The sequence below is a fragment of the Strix aluco genome, chromosome W, assembly GCF_031877795.1.
Source record: "Strix aluco isolate bStrAlu1 chromosome W, bStrAlu1.hap1, whole genome shotgun sequence".
Taxonomy (NCBI): domain Eukaryota; kingdom Metazoa; phylum Chordata; class Aves; order Strigiformes; family Strigidae; genus Strix; species Strix aluco.
This window is the reverse complement of record NC_133970.1, coordinates 5,632,296-5,657,665: the sequence shown is the minus strand read 5'-3', so window position 1 is coordinate 5,657,665 and position 25,370 is coordinate 5,632,296. Positions and strand designations below refer to the sequence as shown.

The 25,370-nt window shown below is 41.4% G+C and overlaps 1 protein-coding gene across 11 annotated transcripts in view; it reads left to right on the top strand.

Annotated features, from left to right (window-relative positions):
- The window catches only part of LOC141917819 (nipped-B-like protein), a 172,970-nt gene that overhangs the window by 62,487 nt on the left and 85,113 nt on the right, over positions 1–25,370 (top strand). For all 11 annotated transcript variants that reach the window (XM_074811411.1, XM_074811409.1, XM_074811403.1 and 8 more), the window contains 4 exons: positions 9,040–9,139; positions 10,786–10,937; positions 12,876–13,036; positions 16,188–16,281. In XM_074811411.1, the coding sequence (XP_074667512.1) occupies positions 9,040–9,139; positions 10,786–10,937; positions 12,876–13,036; positions 16,188–16,281 (507 nt within the window). The remainder of the gene's footprint in view (positions 1–9,039; positions 9,140–10,785; positions 10,938–12,875; positions 13,037–16,187; positions 16,282–25,370) is intronic.

Sequence of the window (25,370 nt, the reverse complement as noted above, 5' to 3'; positions counted from 1 at the left end):
AAGTATTTTGAGAGGAAGGTGGGAAAAGTTAGGCAGTGTGACTTAACTTTCTATGGAAAAAGACCACAGTCTTACCTGGAAATAGGGGGATCTTTAAGCTAGATGCTGGCAAATTGTGGTAGCCTTGTTAGGTGTTAATACATCCCATTCAGATCTCCAATGTCGAAGGAGGATATACTGATGTGTTCTGGCAGCAAAGGCTGGGTTTTCATCTGCTTTCTGAACAGATTTTGTAATCTCTGTAGAGTCATGATTTGTAGAACAATTGGGGGTTTGGTAGAGATATTATGTAATGTGTTTTGTCAGCTAGAAGAATGACATTTAAGCTCTTTTCTAGTATTTTACATTAATCTCTTCTGCATTCCTTACTGTCTTCCTTCTGAATACTGTCCTTCTGCCTTCTGTGAAGTCAGTGCTGGGAACTGTGGTCCAGTATTTGTAATGCCCAGAATTGAGAAGGAACAAAGGCAGCGGGACGCCCTGTCTATTTACTCAACCTGGGGTGGGCCTCTGCACCATGATCCCTTGAATGTCAGTTCCAGCATTAGTATGGACAAACTGAACTCGAATTCATTTCTCCCAGCCTTCTTTTCTAATGCAGGAACAGAAAGACCACCTAGCTAAAGAATTACATTAAATGTGGAATAAAATTCTTGGTTCAGTAGAATTTGTCAGGAAGTAAAGGCATCTTCAGAAAGCTAAATATTATGTTTTGAAAACTTGTGAATATAAGGTAATACACAACCAGAATTCTGTGCTGATGTTTTTTTCCAAGGTCATACTGATTTGTAGCTCAATGCTAAGTTTAGAGCAAGAATGGTTTTTAGTTATGATGAACAAATAATGCAAGGAAGATGTATTATGTGGACACTTCTGCTTTGTGTCCTGGGTGTACACACCCCCCTCCCTGCCCACCTCCACCCCCAAAAAATTGCTGGCGTATTTCCTTTCAGGTAACGTAGCAGCAGTGTTCAAACTCTTATTCCCTGTCTTTTGATAATAGTCACACTGTTGAAATAGTCTTCATGCAGATTAGGTTTTTAGTTAGATTTTTCAGACTGTTTTCTATTACTAAGTTGTCTGAACAGACTTAGTCACATTACCATGTGGTATCGGGTCTGACTTTGTACAAGGGCAGCATTTTATTTTAGACCATTTTCATCAGATGACAGAAAAAGTTCTGGGTGCCATCTTTCAACTACATCTGTCTTGTGTCTTACAGTGTATGAATAAAGTGGATTTATTTATCTATTTAAAATTAAGATATTATTTAGTTTCAGTTTTCATGATTTTTTTTTTTTTCCTCTTTTCCCTCTCAACACTTTGGCTTTGACTTTCAGCAGATATGTGTTGGAAGATCAGCTAAAGTAATGTATTGCAGTAGGTTAGTATTCATAGCATAGCTTAGGGTGCAGAAAAGACTTAATTAACTTTAAACTATTTACCACAACTTGTGCATTTTTGAGGATTTAAAATCTTATGCATCTTTCTATAAATGTCAATTAGTTTTTTTATTTATGCAAGAATTCAAATGCATCTGTGCCTCTAAAAGAAAAACTTTGTAGACGTATGCTTTCAATAAGAGTGTATATTTAACTGAAAAATAACCTGTTGGTGAGCAATCCTAGCTTAAGCATGCATGATGCTGTAGTACAGTTTAATCATACAAGACTTTCTGTGACCACAGAATCATCTAGATTGGAAAAGACCTTGAAGATCACCTAGTCCAACCGTTAACCTAGCACTGACAGTTCCCAACTACACCATATCCCTAAGTGCTATGTCAACCTGACTCTTAAACACCTCCAGGGATGGGGACTCCACCATTGCCCTGGGCAGCTCATTCCAACGCCTAACAACCCGTTCTGTAAAGAAATACTTCCTAATATCCAGTCTAAACCTTCCCTGGTGCAACTTGAGGCCATTACCTGTTGTTCTGTTGCTTATTACTTGGTTAAAGAGACTCATCCCCAGCTCTCTGCAACCTCCTTTCAGGTAGTTGTAGAGGGCGATGAGGTCTCCCCTCAGCCTCCTCTTCTCCAGACTAAACAACCCCAGTTCCCTCAGCCGCTCCTCGTACGACATGTGCTCCAGACCCTTCACCAGCTTCGTTGCCCTTCTCTGGACACGCTCGAGTCATTCAATGTCCTTTTTGTAGTGAGGGGCCCAAAACTGAACACAGTCATCGAGGTGCGGCCTCACCAGTGCCGAGTACAGGGGCAAGATCACTTCCCTGTCCCTGATGGCCACGCTATTGCTGATACAGGCCAGGATGCCATTGGCCTTCTTGGCCACCCGGGCACACTGCTGGCTCATGCTCAGCCGGCTGTCAATCAACCCCCCCAGGTCCCTCTCTGACTGGCAGCTCTCCAGCCACTCCTCCCCAAGCCTGTAGCGCTGCTGGGGGTTGTTGTGGCCCAAGTGCAGCACCCGGCATTTGGCCTTATTGAAACTCCTCCAGTTGGCCTTAGCCCATCGCTCCAGCCTGTCCAGGTCTCTCTGCAGAGCCTCCCTACCCTCGAGCAGATCAACACTCCCACCCAACTTGGTGTCGTCTGCAAACTTACTGAGGGTGCACTCGATCCCCTCGTCTAGATCATCAATAAAGATGTTAAACAGGAGTGGCCCCAAAACCGAGCCCTGGGGGACACCACTCGTGACCGGCCGCCAACCAGATTTAACTCCGTTCACCACCACTCTTTGGGCCCGGCCAGCCAGCCAGTTTTTTACCCAGCAAAGCGTGCGATCATCCAAGCCTCGAGCAGCCAGTTTTGCCAGGAGAATGCTGTGGGAAATGGTGTCAAAGGCCTTACTGAAGTCAAGGTAAACTACATCCACAGCCTTTCCCTCATCCAATAAGCAGGTCGCCCTGTCGTAGAAGGAGATCAGGTCTGTCAAGCAGGACCTGCCTTTCATAAACCCATGCTGACTGGGCCTGATCATCTGGTTGTCCCGCATGTGTTGTTTGATGGTACTCAGGATGAGCTGCTCCATCAGCTTCCCGGCACCGACGTCAAGCTGACAGGCCTGTAATTTCCCGGATCATCCTTCTGACCCTTCTTATAGATGGGTGTCACATTGGCCAATTTCCAATCTGTCGGGACCTCCCCGGTCAGCCAGGACTGCTGGTAAATGATGGAAAGCGGCTTGGCGAGCACCCCAGCCAGCTCCTTCAGCACCCTCGGGTGTATCCCACCCGGTCCCATAGACTTGTGTGTGTCTATGTGATGCAGTAGGTCACTGACTGTCTCCTCCTGGATTGCAGGGGGGTCGTTCTCCCAGTCTCTGTCTTCTGGCTGAGGAGGCTGGATTCCCTCAGTACAACTAGTCTTGTTATTAAAGACTGGGGCAAAGAAGGCATTAAGCGCCTCAGCCTTCTCCTTATCACTTGTTACCATGTTTCCTCCTGCATCTAGCAGGTGATGGAGGCTCTCCCTGGTCTTTCTTTTGCTACTGACATACTTATAGAAACATTTCTTGTTATCCTTGATTGCTGAAGCCAGATTAATTTCCAGCTGGGCTTTCGACCTCCTGATTTCTGCCCTGCATAGCCTCACAGCCTCTTTGTAATCACTGTGAGTGGCTAGCCCCTTCTTCCAAATGCTGTAAACTGTCCTTTTCTCCCTGAGTTCCAGCCAAAGCTCCCTGTTCAGCCAGGGTGGTTTTCTCAGTCGCCGGCTTCTCTTACAGCACCTGGGGGCCGCCTGCTCCTGAGCCATTAAGACTTCCTTCTTAAAGAGCACCCAGCCTTCCTGGACCCCTATACCCTTCAGGATTGTCTCCCAAGGGATCCTTTCAAGCAGGTGCCTAAACAAGACAAAGTCAGCCCTTTGAAAGTCCAGGATGGCAGTTCTGCTGCCCCCTCTCCTGGCCTCTCTAAGAATAGAGAACTCTATTATTTCATGATCGCTGTGCCCTAGTTGGCCTCCAACCACCACATCATCCACCAGTCCTTCTCTGTTCACAAAGAGGAGATCCAGCAGGGCACCTTCTCTGGTCAGTTCTCTCACCAGTTGTGTCAGGAAGTTGTCTCCCACACATTCCAGGAATCTCTGGGACTGGTCCCGCTCTGCTGTGTTGTATTTCCAGCAGATATCTGGGAAGTTAAAGTCTCCCACAAGAACAAGGGCAAGTGATCGTGAGATTTCTCCTAAATGCCTGTAGAATATTTCATCCACCTCTCTGTCCTGGGTGTGTGAAGTGCTAAGGCTTGGACAACAGGCCCAAGCCAGAGTTGACCTATAGATGAATCCTGTATATTTTATAACTGATAACCATTGTGCTAGTAGGTATTGTACTAAGTTATAACAACCCACTTTTGCTGGTGTAAAAAGTGCTAAAGCATTGAAATACTGCAGCCTGAACAACAGGCCCCGAGCTGAAGCTGCTAACTTAGCATGTAGTCATTAATAAAATATGTAAACTCGCTAGTGAAAGACAAAATATAATCAGTAGTGAGGAGAGAATGTATCCAACTTTCCTTTCGCAGCCTTGTTCAAGGCTGAGAACCCAAGTATTTGGCCTTGTTAGAAACTCCCTTGGTTCCCCCCCACGAGCCCTGGCCAAGCTTTGGGTGGAATCCAACAGGAGAATGAAACCAGAAACTTTCCGCTCAAAACAAAGGTGCCAGCTATTCTGGCTTGTCGATCTCTGGTATATAAGGCTGGGCCCGCTCACAGCGACTTTGGAAGCCTCACCTACGGGTGGACACACCGCGTAGGATTTCCCACTTGCCGGGACAGGCTCTCCAAATCCTCGCTGTAACCGGGGCTGCCCAGCGACTGCGGATCTGGATGATGATGATAATATATGCAAGTGGTGATGTATTTCTCTTAATCACTATTCTCTCTCTCTCTTGTGTAGTAATGATTTGATGCATTACCCTGTATTTTCCTGTTTGTTGCTTTAAGTGCACTATTCTGCTTTTTCTTACTGCATGTTTTCTGTATTACGCTGTTACATTATTTGGTTATCACTAGTAAAATACGCCTGCTCTTTTCACTCTGGTGTCCGAGTTTAATTGGTATCCTTAATCAGCGAAACAGTGGGTGGCCTATAGTAGACTCCTACTACAACATCTGCCCTGTTGGCCTTCCCCCTGATTCTAATGCAAAGACACTCTACCCTGTCTTCACTACACTTGTACTCAAAGCAATCATAACAGTCCCTAACATACAGCGCCACCCCACCACCTCTCCTTCCTTGTCTATCCCTCCTAAAGAGCTTGTAGCCATCAACAGGTGCACTCCAGTCATGGGAGGCATCCCACCATGTTTCTGTAATAGCCACAACATCATAATTTTCCTGTTTCATCATTGCTTCAAGCTCCTCCTGTTACCCATGCTGTGTGTGTTGGTATACATGCACTTCAGAGGGGCTGAGGTTTTGCCCCCTTCCCCCTTCAAATCTAGTTTAAAGCTCTGTCAATGAGCCCAGCTAACTTCTGCCCCAAGATCCTTTTCCCCCTCTGGGACAGGTACATCCCATCTGATGCCAAAAGGTCTGGCATCCTGTATACCAATCTATGATTGAAAAATCCAAAGCCCTGCCGGTAACACCAGTCTTGGAGCCACAAGTTCATCTGTTGAGTTCTCCTGTATTCTTCTTCATCCATCCCCCCAACTGAAGGGATGGAGGAGAACACAATTTGTGCCCCCGACCCCTTAATCACTTTCCCCAAGGACCTGAAATCTCTTTTCATTGCTTTAGGACTTCTCCTGGTAATGTTGTCGCTACCTACCTGAAAAACCAGGAGAGGGTAGTAGTCCTTGGGTCTCGCTAGAGCGGGGAGTTTTGCCGTGAGGTCCTTTACCCAGGCCCCAGGGAGGCAGCAGACTTCCCTATGAAGCGGGTCTGGTCTGCATATTGGGCCTTCGACACCCCTCAGAATGGAGTCACCCACTACAATGACTCTTCTGGGGTTCTTTTTAGAACTGGTTTTAATACCTGGTCCAGAACAACCCAGCCTTGGTGGACCTTGGTCTTCCTCCTTGTTTGTCTCATTTCCTTCCTCCTTCTCTTCTTCAGTCAAAAGTTCCAGGGCCCCGAATCTATTGTGAAGGGACACCATGGAGGGTGAGGGAGGTCGGGAGAGGATTTTCCTGCCTCCCTGAGCAGGGACCTGTTTCCAGCCTCCCCCATCTCTTAGGTCCCCTCCTTCTGCCTGGTAGCAAGAAGGTGGGGGATCGCCTGCCTTGTTTGGAGCCTCCATTTGCTCCTGTTGCTTCAGGGGTGCTAAGGTGCTACTCCACCAATCAATTTCCCTTTCGCACTCCCTAATATTTCTTAATCTCTCGACCTCTTCTTTGAGTTCCGCCACCAGGCTGAGCAGGTCATCCAGCTGATCACAGCGCACACAGGTGTTGTCACTGCTGCCCTCCGACAGGACTGACAGTCTCAGACACTCCCTGCAGTCCGGGACCTGGACCGCTGCATGTTTGCATGGCAGCTCTGCCTGGGTCACCACGTTCTTTCTGGTGGTGGTTTTGACACGAGCAGGGCTGCTCTTGTACGTGAGGGGCGTGGGGTGTCGGGTGTCGTCACTCCAGTCTCCGCCCACTCTGAGTCCCGGCTGTCCTCGTTAGCAGCAGCTCGCTCTTCCCGCTCAGGGGGGAGGTGACTTGAGGCCCTCCATCTTCCCTGGGCTTCTGCTTTCTCGTCTTGCAGTTTTGCCGCGGGTTTTTGATGCTTTCAGGAGGGTCCCCCGTCTCTGTCGTCGTCTTCGGAGCCCCTCTCCTTAGCAACTGATCTTGAGCTGTGTTTTTATGTAATGTATACTTTGGCATTTAGTAGGAATGTTAAAATGTGTTTATGCCTATCACTTTTTTCCAAGCAAAAAAAATTATAGTCAGGACTGGGAGTATGTGTTAAGGAAACTCATTCTATGAACGTTACCAACAATCAAAATTTAAGTTGCATTTGAAAGAAATTCTTAAGTATTTTAAGGTATGGAAATGCCCAGTGGAGCCATACATCTGCTGCATAGTGATATGACAACAATGTAAAAAATGTACAAGAACATATTTTAGTGTTAATGGCCACAGACTAATTTCAGTGCTTTTTTAGACTAAATGATTGGGGCTAGTTTTTACTCCTTCCTTATTACATCATTACTAGGCAGAATTGTTATCTGTCTGGAAACTTTAGAGACACTGTTGTGGGTATTGGTTTGGGGTTTTTGTTTTTTTGGTTTTTTTTTTTTTTTGTTGGTTGGGGTTTTTTTATGGTTTTATTTTGGGTGGGGAGCGGAGGGGTTGTGGGGGGGTTTTATTGTTATTTTAAGTTATCTAGATTGTGCCCCCCATGCCCCTACCCCCCCAACTGTTTGTCACAGAAAAAGTTTTAGGGTTTTTAAAATTACATTAAAAATTGATTCATTTCTATGTTTTATGTCATTCTTTTAAACTAAAACCTACTGCATCTGTGGTTCAAAACGTGTTTTAAATTTAGGGAGGAGAAAACAGATAGATATGTTTTTAAAGTATTTTAAAAGCACAGTCTTTTGCTTTAAGCATAAAAAGAAACTTTGTATAGTTCATACTCATACGGGCACATTCTATCAGTTTTCTGTACATGAATTTTAAGGGTTAGTAGTTTGACTAACTGCTACCTAGCTGTGGTGAGAGTGGCTGTGAGAGGTGAGCAGTCAGTGGGCATGCTTGGTGCTGCCTCCAACACAAAACCCCTGGAGTTTCCTCACTTGCCTCTGATCATGGCAAACAGTGTCCATTTAAACAATTTTGCAGGAGTTGAGGAGTCCCTTTCTGTTATTCAGGACAATGAAATGTTCTCTATACTGAAATATGGAGGTCTCTGATTTTGATTTTTTTTTTAAATTTTATTTTTTTTTAGCACAGCATGGGACTTTCACTCCTGCTCTGGGCTAGTTTGCCTGTGCTAATGTACTTGGAATGCAGCACTTCACACCTACCCGGAGGAAGTAAGGGCTGCATTCCTGGGGGATTATCCCATCTCTTCTCTGCTAGGGAGAGGGGAATAGAAAAGAGGGTGACAGGGAGGATTTCCCGAAACTAGCTTTGCTTGTGTGAATGTTGCAGTAATTGAAATCGGTGACAGTAATTCAAGGATTGATGGTTCCCAAGCACTCTGGATTGGGGACTACTGTCAGCCTTCTATCTAACCTTTGGTTTAAAGTATTTGTATTACTGATGTGCTTTTAGGAACGGCTGTAGATCACTTGCTGTGGCTTCCCAAGCTGCAGTGTGCACGTGAATTCTGATGCTGTTTTAGCTGCAAGACATTCAATTCTGTCATTAAAATCACCTGGTTAAGTCATATAAGTTTTTGTGTACCTGTACCACTTCAACTTCATGTCATGTGGTGGTTAGGAAATTCTTTATACCTGTACTGAAGACAGGTGGCTTGCCATCTAGTACAACTCCTGAATTTCCAAAGCATGACCACGGGAATCTACAGGCTGTGGGAATCTCCAGGTGGGATATTGGTGGTTCTTTGCAATTGAAAATATTTCAGCACCTTCTTTGGTAACATTCCTTATAAGCATGGTGGAGGTGGAATAGAAAGCTTTTGTCCCTGGGTAGCAAGGAACCACTATGGGAGCAAGGAGAATATCTTTCACTGCTCAGCCCGAGATGATTGTTTGCTGTACTTGTTCTAAAAATGGGAGATAATTTTTCTGTGTTCTTCTGACTTGTGAAGTTTCTAGTTCCTTTACTTTATTGGCATGAGTATTGTACACACCAGTCTGGGATGTGAAGTATACATCCTGTTATAAAATGTTTCTATTTACTAGTAGGATTTGGCTAAGGAACAGAGGAAGGAACTACCATTGATAATTATAATTGTATTAATACTGCTTTAGGGAACACTGTTTTTGTCATGGTGTAAAATAGATATCTTACATGGAATTGATCTTTAATGTTTTCTAACAGTTGTAGGTAGATGTTAATGTCCGTAGAGTTTATAATCTCTTTGTATATAATAATTTCTGAAATGAGAGACTTCATTGATTAAAAAGGAAATGCATGTAAAGTAATGCTGCTATCTTCTTCTTAATAGGGATGATGATGTCACAGTTTAATATTTCTCAGAATTCCATGCGAGGTAGTCCTGCATCTTCCAATTATCAACAAACCACTATCTCACATAGCCCTTCCAGGTAACGCTTTCTTTTAAATGGGGTGGGATGGGCAGTGAACTGCAAATTTTTCCTACAGTAACAGTCAGTTCTTGTTGCAAGTATGTGAATGGAAGATGATCAGTGTCAAGACAAATTTTGCATTTGTCTGACAGCAGGGTGAGTTTCTTCAGCTGGCAAAGAAACATCTTTCTGTCAGTGAATTAAGTTTTCTATTTTGACTAGTTGTGATCCCCCGCTCGCTCTCCCTTCCATAATTTTGGCAAACTTTCTTTCCTGCTTAAGGAGTCCCCCTGCCTCCTGCCACCCCTCCAGCTGTTTTCTACCTGTGGCAGAGGCCGAGACTGGTGGCAGGAGGATAGGAGAGAAGAGGCTATGTGTTCTGGCACGTATAACAGTACCAATGTGACAGGAGGATGGGAAAGAAGGCTTATAAAAGCATGGAGTACTGCTGTGTAATAGTTATACAAAAGGCTGCTCAGAGGAAGATAGGCCCAGTAGTTTGGCCAGTCTTCCAGCAGCTTCCTCATCAACTTTCTGGTTCTCTTTCAAACTTTGCGTGTCAGTAAGTAGCATGTACCTATCTATAATCCAGGCCTTTGTTAACATAGTAAAGTACTCTGGACTAGAGGAAAGAGTTCTGCATGTAGTTTCAACCCAGTTACTGAGCTTTAAAAGATTTCATCTCCAGTTATTAGATACCATTATTAAAATAAACTTATTTCACATCAGGTTAGTGTAATTGTTTTGACAAATGAAATGCTCAGTATCTGCACAAAAACCAGTACACTTTTTAACCTTTATATATAAAAGTGATATTGAAGAAGGTTTTTTGAATTGTGAATATTACAGTGTTCTAAGTCTTGAAATCCTTGTAAAATCCTTGTGTGTTGTACTTTGCTATTTCTTTCTATGGAAGCTTACTTTCATAGAGTTGCTATCTAGAACTGAGGGTTGTGAAAGCATGTATTGTACTTTCTGAAGTATTTATTTGGTTTATTTTTATTTTGAAAAGCTCATATAAGAATGTAAGTTATAATGTACATGTATTATTGTCACAAGCCTATTTTATTTTTATGGCTTCCTGTCTTTAGGATGAGTCTAAGATAAAGCCAGTGAAAGAATAAGTTGTATTCAGTGGACTTTGGGTCAGGTCCTACCTGCCTGTCACATTCCTATATCTTGGCACTATAATTATGTTAGATGAAGTTCTTCGAAATGTTACCGGAAAAATCATGTTTAGAGTAGGTGGCTCCTTGTTAATCCTAGTGAGCTAGTTCTTATATGATAATTAAACCTTAGCTTTCACTTTCATTCAAGCTTCTAGGACTAACTTTTGGAAATTGCATATCTTGTTTTAGTAAATCTGCAGATCTTATTTTAATAAATATTTGTGTCATTGATTCCTTTCCCTAGGTGGAGGTCTTATGAATTCTTTTTATTCTGTTCTTTACTTTTACTAATGCAGTACCCAAGCTGTGGTTTTTAAGTAATAATTGAAGTTGGGAAGTTATCGATAGTTTAAAATACTGCTTTTGAAGGCGTTTCTTGATTGTGTTGGAATTTTGTCTCTTACAGAAGCTATAATGTTCCAAAGGTATAATATTCCAAAAGAAATAATGAATTTGTCTAAATTTCCTTTTCCAACTTTTTAAAACTTTTTTTAGCCGGTTTGTGCCACCACAGACAAGCTCTAGTAACAGATTTTTGGCACAACAGAACAGCCCAGTGCCTAGTCCATATGCTCCTCAAAGTCCTGCAGGATACATGCCATATTCACATGCTCCAAGTTATACACCACATCCTCAGATGCAGCAAGGTAAGTCTGTGCTGTTTATTTTATTCTCCTATCTCACGTCAGCTTTACCTTCATGTGCATGTTTCATGGCTCTCTAATTTCTTTGAAGGAGTCACGTGCTTAATGCAAATCTTTGAGTTGATAGGAAATTTTCTTGGTATGTTTAAGCTTTGCTTTCCTGACTCTACAGAGTGATAGTATATACATTTTTTAAAATATTTTTTTTTAAATAAAAGGAAGAAGAAATAGTAAAACGCATGTTTGTGTTACACTGCTTATCCCCTATTGTTGCATTTAAGGTAACGAATTAATTTGGTAAGAGATGAATCCCCTTGCATTTTAGTTGGTTCTCAGAGATTAGAGGGGCTAGGGGTGACTGGACTTATCTCTTAATAGCTATGCTAATTATGGCTATAACTATAGGCCTGACACCAGATGCACGAACAGCCCATGTGCTGTAGGTCCAGTGGCATTCAAGAGAAGCAGTCAGGTTCATGAATAGTACGGTTTGTTCTTATGCAACATCTACAGAGTCTTTGAGATTGCCTACGATAAATGCACAAACTGCAGGTTGGCTATATAGCACTGCACACAAAACCAATTTCAATCACACATACTTAATTCCTGGGTAATCACTCGGCATAGCCGAGGGCCCAAATCTTACCCAAAGGTGTCCCTTCTGGGGGGGGGAGAGGAGCACAAATCCATCGATCTGTCCCTCCGATTTGGTATCCGATTATCATCCCTCTGAGTTAGATACAAACTCGGGGTAGTATTTATCTCAGTATGTATGTGTGAGTGGGTGGGACTGTGCTCAAGCCATTGTTTCTTGAGTAACAACACAGCACATTCCTTGGTGCAAGGTGTGCGCTGGTTTTGTGGGAGAAGAGGAAGAATGAGAGATAAGGTCTGCAGAGTTCTGCAAAACAGTCCTTGGGAGAAGGGGAAGAGCAGGAGAGAAATCTGCATAGTCATGTCAAATGTTCCTTGAGAAAAGTGGAAGAACGGGACTGCATGGCCTCCACCTCGCTTCTCATTCCTCCTTGGTGCCATGGCAACACAAATCACTGGATCTCCATCCCGTCCTGTGTTCTGGACACCATGTGTTAAGGAAATGTGTGTTTTGCAGTTTTTTCGCTGTTTTGCTTTTCCCACACTTCCAACACCTATGTACACCCATTTTGCATAGTTGTCATGTATACATGACAATAGAAAAATCAAACCAAAAAACTTTTACTTGTTAGCTATGGTAATCACTTATCTATACTAGCGAAAACCTAATTTTTGCCAGTATAACGTAAGTTTTTCTGCCAGCTTATTTAGCCTTACCAAACCTTTGTAGTGTAGACTAGACTAAGTTGACTAGAATTATGCTCAAGGTATGCAGTACCTGGCGGACATGACCTTCAAAATGAATGGATTTCTTTGTTCTTCCCTTTACTAAAAACAGTCTTGAACAACATGAATGCTGTTAAGTATCTAGGCTGCTTTTTTAAGTAGAATTCTCATTGGATTCTTTTAAAACATCTGTTCTTAAAGTTTAGCAGTGTGCTTAGAATTTATATAGCTGTTCTGTATGTAATGTGTGTCTCATGAATACCTTGGAAGTTACTAAAGGTAGTGAATACCAATTATATAGAGGAAAATAAAGCTTTCTGTAACCTATAAGAATATGATACTGACTGTAATTAGGATAGATGTGGAGAGAAGCTTGGCTAATCTGTACATGGAATTAAATTTTTAAATCCTCCTGCAAATTCAAATCTTAGATATCTAATTTTATTCAAGGTATTTGTGGCAAAAAGATTCAATCAAGAAAGTTGAATTCTTGTTCAGATTCCAGACCTCTTGCATCCAACTCATTGATATCCACTATTATGGTGTTTTCTGTGAAATTTTTTAGAGTTAATGACTGTGTGAATATATCGGTACATTTACTTATATTTTTTTGTATTTCAGCTTCAGTATCCAGTCCCATTGTCACAGCTGGGATGAGGAATCTACATGAAAATAAAGTTTCAAGTCAGTTGTCTGGAAATTCAGCTAATCATCATGCTGATAATTCTAGACATGGCTCAAATGAAGACTACCTACAGATGGTGCACAGGCTAAGTAGTGATGTATGTTACCTAGATCAGTTTATTATGATAAAGCAAATATGTATTTAGCTGCCTTGGAATTTAGATATCTTACTTTGTTGTTAATGAATAAAAGCACTGAAAATATATTTCAGTTTCAAATGTGTACACTCAACTGTGCAACTTTAATGTGTGAATTTTAATTTTTTTCTAGATCTCTATTTCTTTTGGAACAGTTTATAACACTGATTCTGATGGAATTATGAAAAGTAAAAAATCTTACTCATATGTGAGTCCCATAACTGTCAATTAGACTTAACATATTTGAATATAACCTATTGGGTAATATAGTAGTGTTGTCAAAGGCAAAAATTCCTTTTGACACTTTTTCTTTCTGGTCTATTATGTGCTTTTATGGCCTGGTTTCTTTATAAGATGTTTTCCCATAGTGACTTTAGTTAATGTGGGAGAAATTCTTGCTGAAATCTTGAATCTAAAGGAAAAAAACCAGCAAATTTCTCCCACAGTGTTTTGAACTTCTTAATTTTCTTCTTAATGACCATCTCATCCTGTGGATGAAACATGTTGGGATTCTTCTTTACAAGTTTGGCACACAGTCTCTTAACAGCTCTTAAGGGGAAAGCACTTAAGTTTCATTTTTATTTTTTGACTTTAGCTCTTTGAACAGTGTGGTCATAGTGATGCCTACAACAGTAGGCATAACAGTAGTTACAAAACTTCATCAAAATCTGGTGGCAAGCAGGCCTTTTTTTGTGTGTGTGTTTTTTATTTAGCTTACAAAAACTATGGGCAACTCTTGTCTTCCTAAATTAGCTTGTGGAAGCAAAAAAAGTGTTGTATTCAAGAAGTCTGCTCTTAACACCAGGCTCCCTAAATCCCTTACCAGGATTAATACACTAGAACTCCAAGAGAGTTATTAGTTTTATTAGTCGTCTTTTTTTTTTAAATGCAAGAATTATGTTTATTAAAAATATTAACTAAGTAGTAGTATCTTAAACATGAGAGTTTTGTAATGAAGGAATCTGTCATAGTACACAATCATCAAATGTTTTTCTCAGTCTGTGCTTCAGCAATTCAAATTCTTGAAAATAAGAAGCTGATCTTGGCATTAAGTGTATGTATATCCCCCAACTCTGTTAAAGGTACACTTTCAAGAGGATCTTGGTTGTGTTAAGACAAGATTTTTGAAAAACTTTATTTATATTGAAACTTTATTGTTGGAAAAATTTATTTCACAATGTTTAAAGAGGAAGTATTTAAAAATATTTTTGTGAGCCAAGCAATACAACCACATCCTAGTTTACAAGAACTTACAAATGAAACTCATTCAAAACTGACAGACTATGAAAACATAAAACGTATCATCATTGTTAGGTTTAATTGGAGAAATACTAAAGGTAAAAAGTATACCTTTAAAAGCTGATTTTAGTAGCTGTCATGCAGAAAACAGTTTGAAGAATTTGGATTAAAGTTTTGCATCTATGTAACATTATGATTAAGCTTATTATTCAGCCTTTTCAGAAGCAGTGTGATCTTTGGCACAGGTAGCTATGAATGAGGATTATTCAATCATGGAACTTAAATTTTAATTATTTTTTAGTCTTTTTCTTAGTGTTAGGATTTTGTTGCTTTAAAAATTATGAATAGTTACAGGATATTGTATATTTGCAATATATGATGTTACAAAATCAGCAAGTATACCCTTGAAGGCTCACTGTGCATATACTCAGTTTAAGGACCATTTTTTGATAAACTTGAGAACATTCCTTGAATATAAATTCATGCTTACATATTTCATCATTTGATTAAGTTCTGAAATAGGAAACAGTAAATGAGTGCTTCTGAAAATTTGTCAGCTATGGTAGGAATGGTATGTGTACCTGAAAGGTCATCTCTGCCTAGTTAGTCTGTTTAGTTAATAAAAGGTGCCTTTGCCTGTGTCCTTGGCAATCATGGGTAGAGGACCTCTTCTGCCCTAATAAAACATATATATGAAAAAGTTACTAAGCTTCCCCCCACCAGTATTTGGGTTTTTTGAGATTTATTACAATTCAAAGATAAGTCAGGTTTGAAAAAAATCAGCTCCATAATTTCCATGTATTAAATAAATGAGTAACTCATACATCAGGAAATTAATTCATTTTGACTTGCAATAAAACACATGTAAGTTTAAGGTATAGTTCTTCTTATTGTATTGAATCTGGATATTGGATTTCTTTGCACATGAGGCTTTCTTCATGTGAGGCAACAAGTCTTTTTGCAAGCACTGTTGCAAAAAGAAGTGTAATTAATAGTACAGCATGAGTTTTAGATTCATTTTGCTATGGGAGGGGAAAAAAACCCCAAAATCGAATAGAATTGTTTTGCGAGTGCCCATGGATGGTGAAACTGATGAAATCTGGTTTCTTACGGATTTATATTCTTTGCCTCGTAAGCGCCTTCAGTCCATAAATATAATTTTTTTTTTCCTTTTCCCTAAGCAGTGTGAACTACACCTTCACAAGGCATAACGTGCAGTGGCTAGTCTACTGCTATGCATGTGGAAATTGGCTGTTTGCCCATTGTCAGAGGGAGTGTGTAGTTGCCATCCATCTATCTCAGCTGCTGCAATGAGAGTGCTACAGATTTTGTTCAGTCTTGATCTGTGTATGCCAGAGGGTATAAATACAAAGTATTAGTTTGCCATCTTACTTCTACAGTTAAGCATTCTAATAAACTTTAAGGGTAGTTTAAGTGAAAAAACAGTTAGTTTGTTTTTTTAAAAAAATCTACTTTTTATACTCAGTTTCTTTCAGTTGGTATTGTATAGCATTTATCTTTCTGCTTTTCAGCTCTTTACTACAAGTGTATGTAACAATAAACTTCTAAATGGAATCTTAATGTCAACCAAAAGTTCTTATTTAGCTAGAAGACGTATACATAGATTTATTTTTGTATGCATGTTCTGGTTCTAGATTCTTTTTAAGGCTGATTGTGCTCTGGAATGTTGCCTATATAGTAGTCTTAATAGCAGTCTAAATTACAAAGATTTTTATATAGATAAATATTTTTCTAATATTTGTTCTATGCTTTTTCATCCAATCCATTTTATCAGTATATATACTAATTTCAGTCTTTATTTTATCAAGTGTTCATGTTCATGATGTTAATTTTTTTATCACTGTCACTTTAGGATGGTGATCCTTCAATAAGGAATGCTACATCTTTTTCCTTGAGGTCACCACAGTCAATCTGCTCTCCAGCTGGAAGTGATGGAACCCTTAAAGGTAGCCTAGCAGTCATATATATCAATGTATTTTTTTTCCCCCAATTTTAAAGAATAAAATGTTTAAAGAGGTATTTAGTTAGTTCTTCCAACTTGTGTATTCCAATAGTACTAAAGAGTATGTCATTAAGTTTTGGATACAAAATTATTTTGAGCCCTGATTCAGAAGAAATTTCCAAAAATTGATTAATCGTACTTCAAAACAAAGCTCAAATACATGGAGGACACAAGAATTTTAAATCCTTTCCAATATGAGGATTAAATTCTTTATAAGAATGGTTTCAGTTGCTCTACATAAGAAATGGTTTGAAGGCAGCATTATGAGTATTGAACTCTTAACCAGCTCAAAAGTGTTTTAACATGCAATGCTTGTCTTGATTGCGATCATCAAATTTTAAGAACGTGAAATTAAAAGTAGTTCAATGAACACTATATATATATATATATATATCATAAATGAAGCGAAAACCTTAGTTGTGGAGAAGGAATAGGGTGAACTGTCAGTCAGCTGAGAAAATAATTCTTTATTCTAAAATCTGGAATGCATACTGCTGTTTTTAATATTATCCCTAAGAAGCAATGACCGAAATACATGAGACTTAGCAAGGTAGGGGTTTGGGCATATTCTTGCTAATTTAGGTTTTCAGTGCTTATGTATTTACATGGCAATAGTAAAAAGATGCAACAGTGCTTTCTTCTCTTTAGCCCTGAAACAAAATTAAGTCTTTCTTGGATGGTCAGGTTAGGTGGAGAGAGAGAACAGGAGATGGGGAGATTCTAGAGAAGGTGAATGTATTGGGCTTGTTGCAGCCTGAATAAGGGAAGTCTTTGGCAGGGGGGATGATGGGGGGACAACATGGACAGACAGGATGACACACAGTGGACGGACCTTAGAGCAGTCTCCTAATACCTATGAGGAGATTATTAGAAAGACTTGAGTCAGGCTTTTCACAGTGTTGTGGAGGAAGGATGAGAGACAATGGACTTGAAATGGGAAGTTCTGACTAGGTATAAAAAAACCCTTTTTCACTATTAGGACAGTTGAGCATTGGAAAACCCAGAGAATATGTGCATTTTCCATCCTTTGAGATTTTCAAGACCAGGCTGGATAAAGCCCTGCATAATGCGGCCTTGCTAACCCTGCTTTGAGCATGAGGATTGACTAAAGACCTCCTGAGGTCCCATCTTAACTGAATTATCCTATGATCCTGTGACTGTTAAATGATCTCTGTGGTTCATTTTCTGTAGGCATATACTGTGTTAAACAGTGATCGAAGAAATGTGGCTCAAATGCAAGTGAATACTTGTATAGCATCCCAGCAGCATCAGTATTTGAGGAGGCCATGTGCTTGTACTGGGTCTGGCTGAGCCGGAATTGGTTTTCCCCTGTAGCAGCCCTCATGGTGCTGTGTTTTATGTTGGGAGCTGGCAGGGTGTTGATAGCACACTGGTGTTGTGGCTACTGCTGAGTAGTGCTTACACAGCACCAAGGCTCTTTCTGACATTTCCCCCCCCCCACAGTGGGACGGGGTGGGCAAGATCTTGGGAGGGGACACAACCAGGACAGCTGACCCGAACTGACCAAAGGGATATTCCAGACCATATGACGTCTGCTCAGTATAAAGCTGGGAGAAAGGAGGAAGGGGGTGGGGTCACCCTTGGTCCTCCGAGGCAACCACTACGCGTATTGGAGCCCTGCTTCCTGAGAAGGCCCGACATCGCCTGTTCATGGGAAGTAGAGAATAAATCTGTTTTCTTTTTGCTTCCGTGTGCGGACCTTTGCTTCGCTTTGCTTATATTAAAACTGCTTTTGTTTTACCCACAAGGGTTGTTTTTTTTTCCTATCTTATTTTCTTTCCCCTCTTTGCCCTGTATAGAGAAAAAAGGGGGAAGTGGGGGGAAGTGATAGAGCGACTTGGTGGGTACCTGGCATTTAGCCAAGGTCAAACCACCACAGTGCTTAAAGGGCTTGTTGTAAGAGTTGTGTGGCAAAGACTTAATGTGGTTGTTTTTCTTTAACTTAGTACACAAAATCGATGTTTCTTGAGCTTATCAGTTTAACAACTTTGTAAATCTAAGCTACTTCCACTCAAATATATGATTACTACTCAGAAGAATATTTGAATTATTTTTTTTAAAGTTGCTGCTGTTTCAATTGGTTGTTTCTGAACCTGTTTTGAAGGGATACCTTTTCAGATTATTTCTGAAAACAATCTGATTGTACAATTCAGATTGTAACGTTTCAGCATTACAGGGGCTGAAAAAGTGAAAGAGAAGCTTTTTGATTTTTTTTTTACCTGTATGTTAGCTTTACTTTTCTCATTGATGAATCACGCAACTGAAAGACTGTTACTAATGGTGCTACCATTTTGCCTTAAAGAGATTAACGAACCCTGATTGAGAACCTGTTCTTGATGCTTCAAGAATCTTGCCAGGCATTTGTTTCTTCTAATCTTGCATTTTAGAAATGTATTGAAGAGGTGTGGATAATTAGTGTTACTTAGAATATACAATCCCTGATAGTGAGTTTTTGGCCTATGATTTGGAGTGAAAGCGATTGGTTATGCTGATAAATTTTCCAGTGATGACCAAACAGCAAGTATCTACATTGAGCTTTTTGTTGCTGCTCTCATTAGTCCTTGAAAGTTTGGTTGACAAGCTGCAAACTTTGATAAAGAAAATTAGAAAAATATTTAACTGTTGGTTTGGGAGGACAAAAAGAATGACACTAGACATCATCAGTCTGGAGAAAGATCACAGGAAGAATGTTATAATATCACAGAATCATCTAGGTTGGAAAAGACCTTGAAGATCATCTAGTCCAACCATTAACCTAACATTGACAGTTCCCAACTACACCATATCCCTAAGTGCTATGTCAACTTGACTCTTAAACACCTCCAGGGATGGGGACTCCACCACCTCCCTGGGCAGCCCATTCCAACGCCTAACAACCCGTTCTGTAAAGAAATGCTTCCTAATAGCCAGTCTAAACCTTCCCTGGCGCAACTTGAGGCCATTCCGTCTTGTCCTATCCCTTATTACTTGGTTAAAGAGACTCATCCCCAGCTCTCTGCAACCTCCTTTCAGGTAGTTGTAGAGGGTGATGAGGTCTCCCCTCAGCCTCCTCTTCTCCAGACTAAACAACCCCAGTTCCCTCAGCTGCTCCTTGTACAACCTGTCCTCCAGACCCTTCACCAGCTTCGTTGCCCTTTTCTGGACACGCTCGAGTCATTCAATGTCCTTTTTGTAGTGAGGGGCCCAAAACTGAACCCAGTCATCGAGGTGTGGCCTCACCAGTGCCGAGTACAGGGGTAAGATCACTTCCCTGTCCCTGCTGGCCATGCTATTTCTGACACAAGCCAGGATGCCATTGGCCTTCTTGGCCACCTGGGCACACTGCTGGCTCCTGTTCAGCCGGCTGTCAATCAACACCCCCAGGTCCCTCTCTGACTGGCAGCTCTCCAGCCACTCCTCCCCAAGCCTGTAGCGCTGCTGGGGGTTGTTGTGGCCCAAGTGCAGCACCCAGCATTTGGCCTTATTGAACCTCATACAGTTGGCCTTAGCCCATCGCTCCAGCCTGTCCCGATCTCTCTGCAGAGCTTCCCTACCCTTGAGCCGAGGATATCTCTAATATCTAAAGCTTTCTTATATAACATAGGAATGTGAGGCAATGACCAAAGGTATGGGTGCAGACTGTATTTCTGTATTTCTGACATGGAAGTAGCAAGGACTTCTGGAGGCTTGGATAATGTGATTGTACAGCCTTGAATTACTTTAAGACTGAACGATAGCTGTCTGATTGACAGAATCTGAATGAGGAAGAAGTTTTGTTTCCAACTCGGGCAAATATTTGAGAGATGGCAGAAGTTATATTTGTTCTTTGGGTTGGTTATTCACTTAATGGAGTAGAATTTATCCTGTGGATACATTCAACGACCTTCTCATTCTTTTTTAATTGTGGGGCCCAGAACTGCACACAATACTCAGGGTGAGGCTGCACCAACGCTGAATACAGTGGGATAATCACTTCTTTTGACTGGCTGGTTATGCTGTGTTTGATGCACCCCAGAATGCAGTTTGCTCTCTTGGCTGCCAGGGCACACTGCTGGCTCCCATTGAGCCTACTGTAAACCAGCACCCCCAGATCCCTTTCTGCAGGGTTGTTCTCCAGACACTCCTCTCCCAATTTATACTTGTGTCCAGTGTTACTCCATCCCAGGTGCAGAATCCGGCATTTGTTGTTGTTAAATTTCATGCCATTAATTGATTGCCCAATGCTCCAGTCTATCTAGATCCCTCTGCAAGGCCTCTTGGCCCTCAAGAGAGTCAACAGCACCTCCCAGTTTGGTATCAACAGCAAACTAGCTAATGGTGCATTCAACTCCTGCATCCAGATCACTGATAAAAATATTGAACAGAACTGGCCCTGGAATTGAACCCTGAGGAACACTGCTGGAGACCGGTTGCCAGCCACATGTAGCCTTCTTGTAAATTGGAATAACACTGGCTAGCTTCCAGTCAGCAGGGATCTCCCCAGACTCCCAAGACCATTAGTAGATGATGGAGAGGGATCCTGCTGCAACATCCACTAGCTCCTCCAGTACTCTGGGATGAATCCCATCAGGCCTCATTTACTTGTGAACATTCAGTTGATACAGCTGGTCCCTTACAATTTCAGTGTCCACAAATGGAAAGTCACTGTTCCCGCAGTCATGGTCCTCTGACTCAGAGGACTAGGCAGCCCAAAGTCTATCAGTATAATTATTAAAGACTGAGGCAAAAAAAGCATTGAATGCCTCTGCTTTTCCTTCATTCCTCTTTGTCAGGTGGCTATCTTCAACAAGTATTAGTCCAAGTTTTCCTTAGACCACCTCTTGCTATTAATGTACTTTAAAAAGCCTTTCCTGTTATCTGACACAACACTGGTCAGTTTCAACTCTAATTGAGCTCTGGCCTTTCGTGTCTTCTTCCTGCATATAGGAACCACAGCTCTGTAATCTTCCTGTGAAGCCTGACCTTGTGTTGTGATTTAACCCCAGCCGGCAACAAAGCTCCACACAGCCTCTCGCTCACTCCCCCTGCAGTGGGATGGGGAGAGAATCGGAAGAGTAAAATTGAGAAAACTTGCGGGTTGAGATAAAGACAGTTTAATAGGGAAAGCAAAAGCCACACGCAAGCAAAGCAAAACAAGGAATTCATTCACTACTTCCATCAGCAGGCACGTGTTCAGCCATCTCCAGGAAAGCAGGGCTTCATCACACATAACAGTTACTTGGGAAGACAAACATCATCACTCCGAATGTCCCCCCCTTTCCTCCTTCTTCCCCCAGCTTTTATTGCTGAGTATGATGTCATATGGTATGGAATATCCCTTTGGTCAGTTGGGGTCAGCTGTCCCAGCTGTGTCCGTGTCGTCCGTCTGTCCGTCCGTCGTCCCCCCCAACTTCTTGTGCACCCCCAGCCTACACACTGGTGGGGTGGTGTGAGAAGCAGAAAAGGCCTTGACTCTGTGTGAGCACTGCTCAGCAAAACTAAAAGGTCCATGTATTATCATCACTGTTTCCAGCACAAATCCAAAACATAGCCCCATGCTAGCTACTGTGAAGAAAATTAAGTCTATCCCAGCTAAAACCAGCACACTGCTTCCAGAGATCGTACAGTTTCTTTTTCATCCTGAGTTCCAAGAGGAGTTCTCTGTTCAGCCAAGCTGGTCTTCTGCCCCGCTTGCTCGACTTATGACACAATGAGATGGCCTGCTCCTGTGCTTCTAAAAGGTGGTTCTTAAAAACTGACCAGCACTCATGAACCCCTAAGCCCTGAAAAGCAGATTCCCAGGGGACACTGCTAAGTAGCTCCCTGAGTAGCTCAAAGTTTGCTCTCTTGAAATCCAGGGTAGCAACTCTGCTGTCCTTTTTTCTCATGACACCAAAAATTTTAAACTCAACCATTTCATGATCACTGTGGCCAAGACAGACACCTGCCATCACATCTCCTACAAGTCCTTCTCTATATACAAACAACAAGTCTTGGAGGGCATCTTTCCTAGTGGGCTACCTGAGTACTTGTGACAAGAAGTTATCATCTTCAACAGTTTCTCAGACTTGCTTGTCACAGCAGTATGGTATTCCTAGTTGATGTTTGTGAAGTTGAAATCTCCCATAAGGACAAGGGTTACCGACCCAGCAATTTCTCCTAATTGCCTATAGAATAACTCATCAGTGCTGTCATCCTGTCTTGGCGTTCAATAGTAGACACCCACTACGACATCTGCTTTGTTTTCCATCCCCCTAATCCTCACCCAGAGGCTCTCAACCACATCATCCCTAACTGTAAGGGCTGTGCAATCAAACCTTGCCTGCCTTGCCTATCGCTCCCAAACAGCCTGTAGCCTCCATCCCAGCACTCCAGTTGTGGGACTCATTCCACCAAGTCTCGCTAATACCAGTGGCATTATAGCTCTAAGAACGGACCAAGGCTTCCATTTCATCCTGTTTGTTTCTCATACTGCGTGTGTTGGTGTAGAAGCGTTTCAGATGTGCTCCTGAACCTTTCACGCTTCCTGGAGCAGTGTAAACATTCCCACTAGTGTTATCGCCCTCGGGGGATGCCATGCCAACCCTTGGTTTTACCTTTAGCTCTCTTGTTGGTATTCCCTTCCCCCATCAATTCTAGTTTAAAGCCCTCTCAGTCAGTCCTGCCAGCTTACAAGCAAAGATGTGTTTTCCCCATAGGGACAGATGGATCCCGTCAGGCCCCAGCATACATTGTGTTTCAAAGTCTCTTACATGGTTGTAAAAAACCCAAAGTTTTGGTGGAGGCATCAGTCCTGGAGACAGGTATTGATGTCTTGGCCTTGTCTGTTTCTTCCAAAGTCTCTCCCCATTACTGGGAGGATTGAGGAAAACATTACTTGTGTTCCTGAATTTTTTAGCATTCTTTTCAGGGCCTTGAAATCTCTTTTGATTGAGTTTAGGCTTTTTGTTGTAATATCATCAGTACACACATGAAAGAGCAGGAGTGGCTAATAGTCTGAAGGCTGTACTAAGCTTGTCAGTCGTCTGGTGACATCCCTGATTTGGGCCCCAGGGAGGCAGCAAACATCCCTGAAAAGAGAGTCCGGTCTGCAAATGGGTGCTTCCGTTCCCCTAAGGAGTGAGTCACTGATGACCATAACTTGCTGTTGTTTCTTCTCGGCAGTAGTCTTAATGCAGGTCTTGTTGCAAGGGGTTGGTTGATCTGATCTTGGTGAGAGTACTTGCATAGGTTCCTCCTCATCTATCTCATAGTGTGCTTTGTTTCCCATACCCAGGGCCTCATACCTATTCTGTAAAGGTATCTGAGAGGGTAAAGAGTGGTTTCTCTTGCAGCTCCGTGCAGAGTATTGTGGCATAATTAGAAAGTGTGCAGACAGAAACTGTAAGATTTAGATGTCAGTGATGTGTGTGTTCTCCTGGACAGAAGCTTATTTGTTTGCTACCCAAGTTACTGATGTAGAAAGAGCAAGTGAAGCTATTCCATGGTAAACAAGCAAAAAGTGGTTTTGAAACTTTACATTTTTAAGAAGGCTAAGTTACTGTCAATGCAACACATGTTGTAGTTGCTTGCATTAAAAAGGATATGATAAGAAATTGGTCAAGAGTCACAGAAAAAAAAAAGTGTTTACAAATTGCTACAGCAGTTGATAAAACTTCTTCCATGCTCAGTGCTGTCTACCGCTAGGAATCAGTAGGAAAACTAATTAGTACAGAGAACCAGTCCCAGGGTTATTATGGGTGGTCAGGGTAACTGTTACTGAAAGACTATGGAGGTATTGTTGATGGGTGTATTTGTTCTCTGTAGAGGCCTTATTTCCTATGATGTTACCTGCTTAGCAGCTATATTTAGCCTTATCTGGATGACCATCAGTATTTCCTGTTCAGTAATGATAGTGATCTTCCCAAATCAGTGGAGAACCTCTTTATCTCATAAGTTTTGCATATTCCTGCCATACAAAAAGAGTTTGAACAAAGTTCTTTTACTGATACTATGGAAGATCAACTACAGAAAGTCAGTTATTTTTTCCCAGATTACCGCACAGCCCTAGATTTAGACTCAAAATCTGCCTACGTGTTTCTCTGTTCTAAAAGATTATTCTGAAATTCGGTTCATTCCCAAAGATAACTTTCAAAGATCATTGTATGATTTACTGTATTGACAGCATTTTGTAGAACAGACCTTCTCAACCTTGGAATCTTGACTGGTTCAGCAAACAGATCATACCTGTCTGTGTATTCTTTCCATAAAAACATTTCTTCTGTTATCAACAAGTCTTATACGAGGTTTGTTCTCAGATGTATAATGGTTCAAGCCTTCTCCCATAGGAAATATTCTAGACTGACTTCAACAGTAATAGGCACAACTTTCACTGTATAATGGGTCATGTTTTGTCTGAAGTCTAAGTATCCAACAGAACGTGGTATATGTTCAATGTGTGATACCTGTTCAAAACTGTTAATGTCTGTGGTAGAATGAAACTGTTACAGAATGCTTCGTCTTCTTAATTTTCTTTTTATCTCAGTATATAAGTATTGTAGCTTCTAAGCCCCTTTGTTGCCAGAGGTTTAGCCATCATTAGACATCTCGGAAATATGTGAAGTTATTGCCAGAACATGTACCCTTAAAATGCAACTTATAGGCCTTACTGTCCATACCTTTCAGGAATTTCCTTCAGGAGGAAGATACTTTTAAATACCTATTTGTAGGGCTGCCTAAGAGAGGGAAATCTTACTTCTGTTTTTTCATTTACTGGATTCTAAGTACGTTCAATGGAATGCACTGAAATCCTTCTGACTTCCTCAAGTCTACCCAAAGATAAAAAGAACCACCTTATCTGTTGCTGCAGTCTTATTTTTCAGCATGAGAAATACTGAATGAATACAAATCAGAACAATCTTGTCAAATTTACTTAAAAGTTTAGGGCAAGGGAGAATCAAATTTGTGTCCTCTATTTGAAGTATAACTGCAAAAAACGGTAAACATTCCATTGTTGCAACTTCAGAAGTATTCATTTAAGAGATAATTCAAGAGTAAGATGTCAGTAAGATCTTT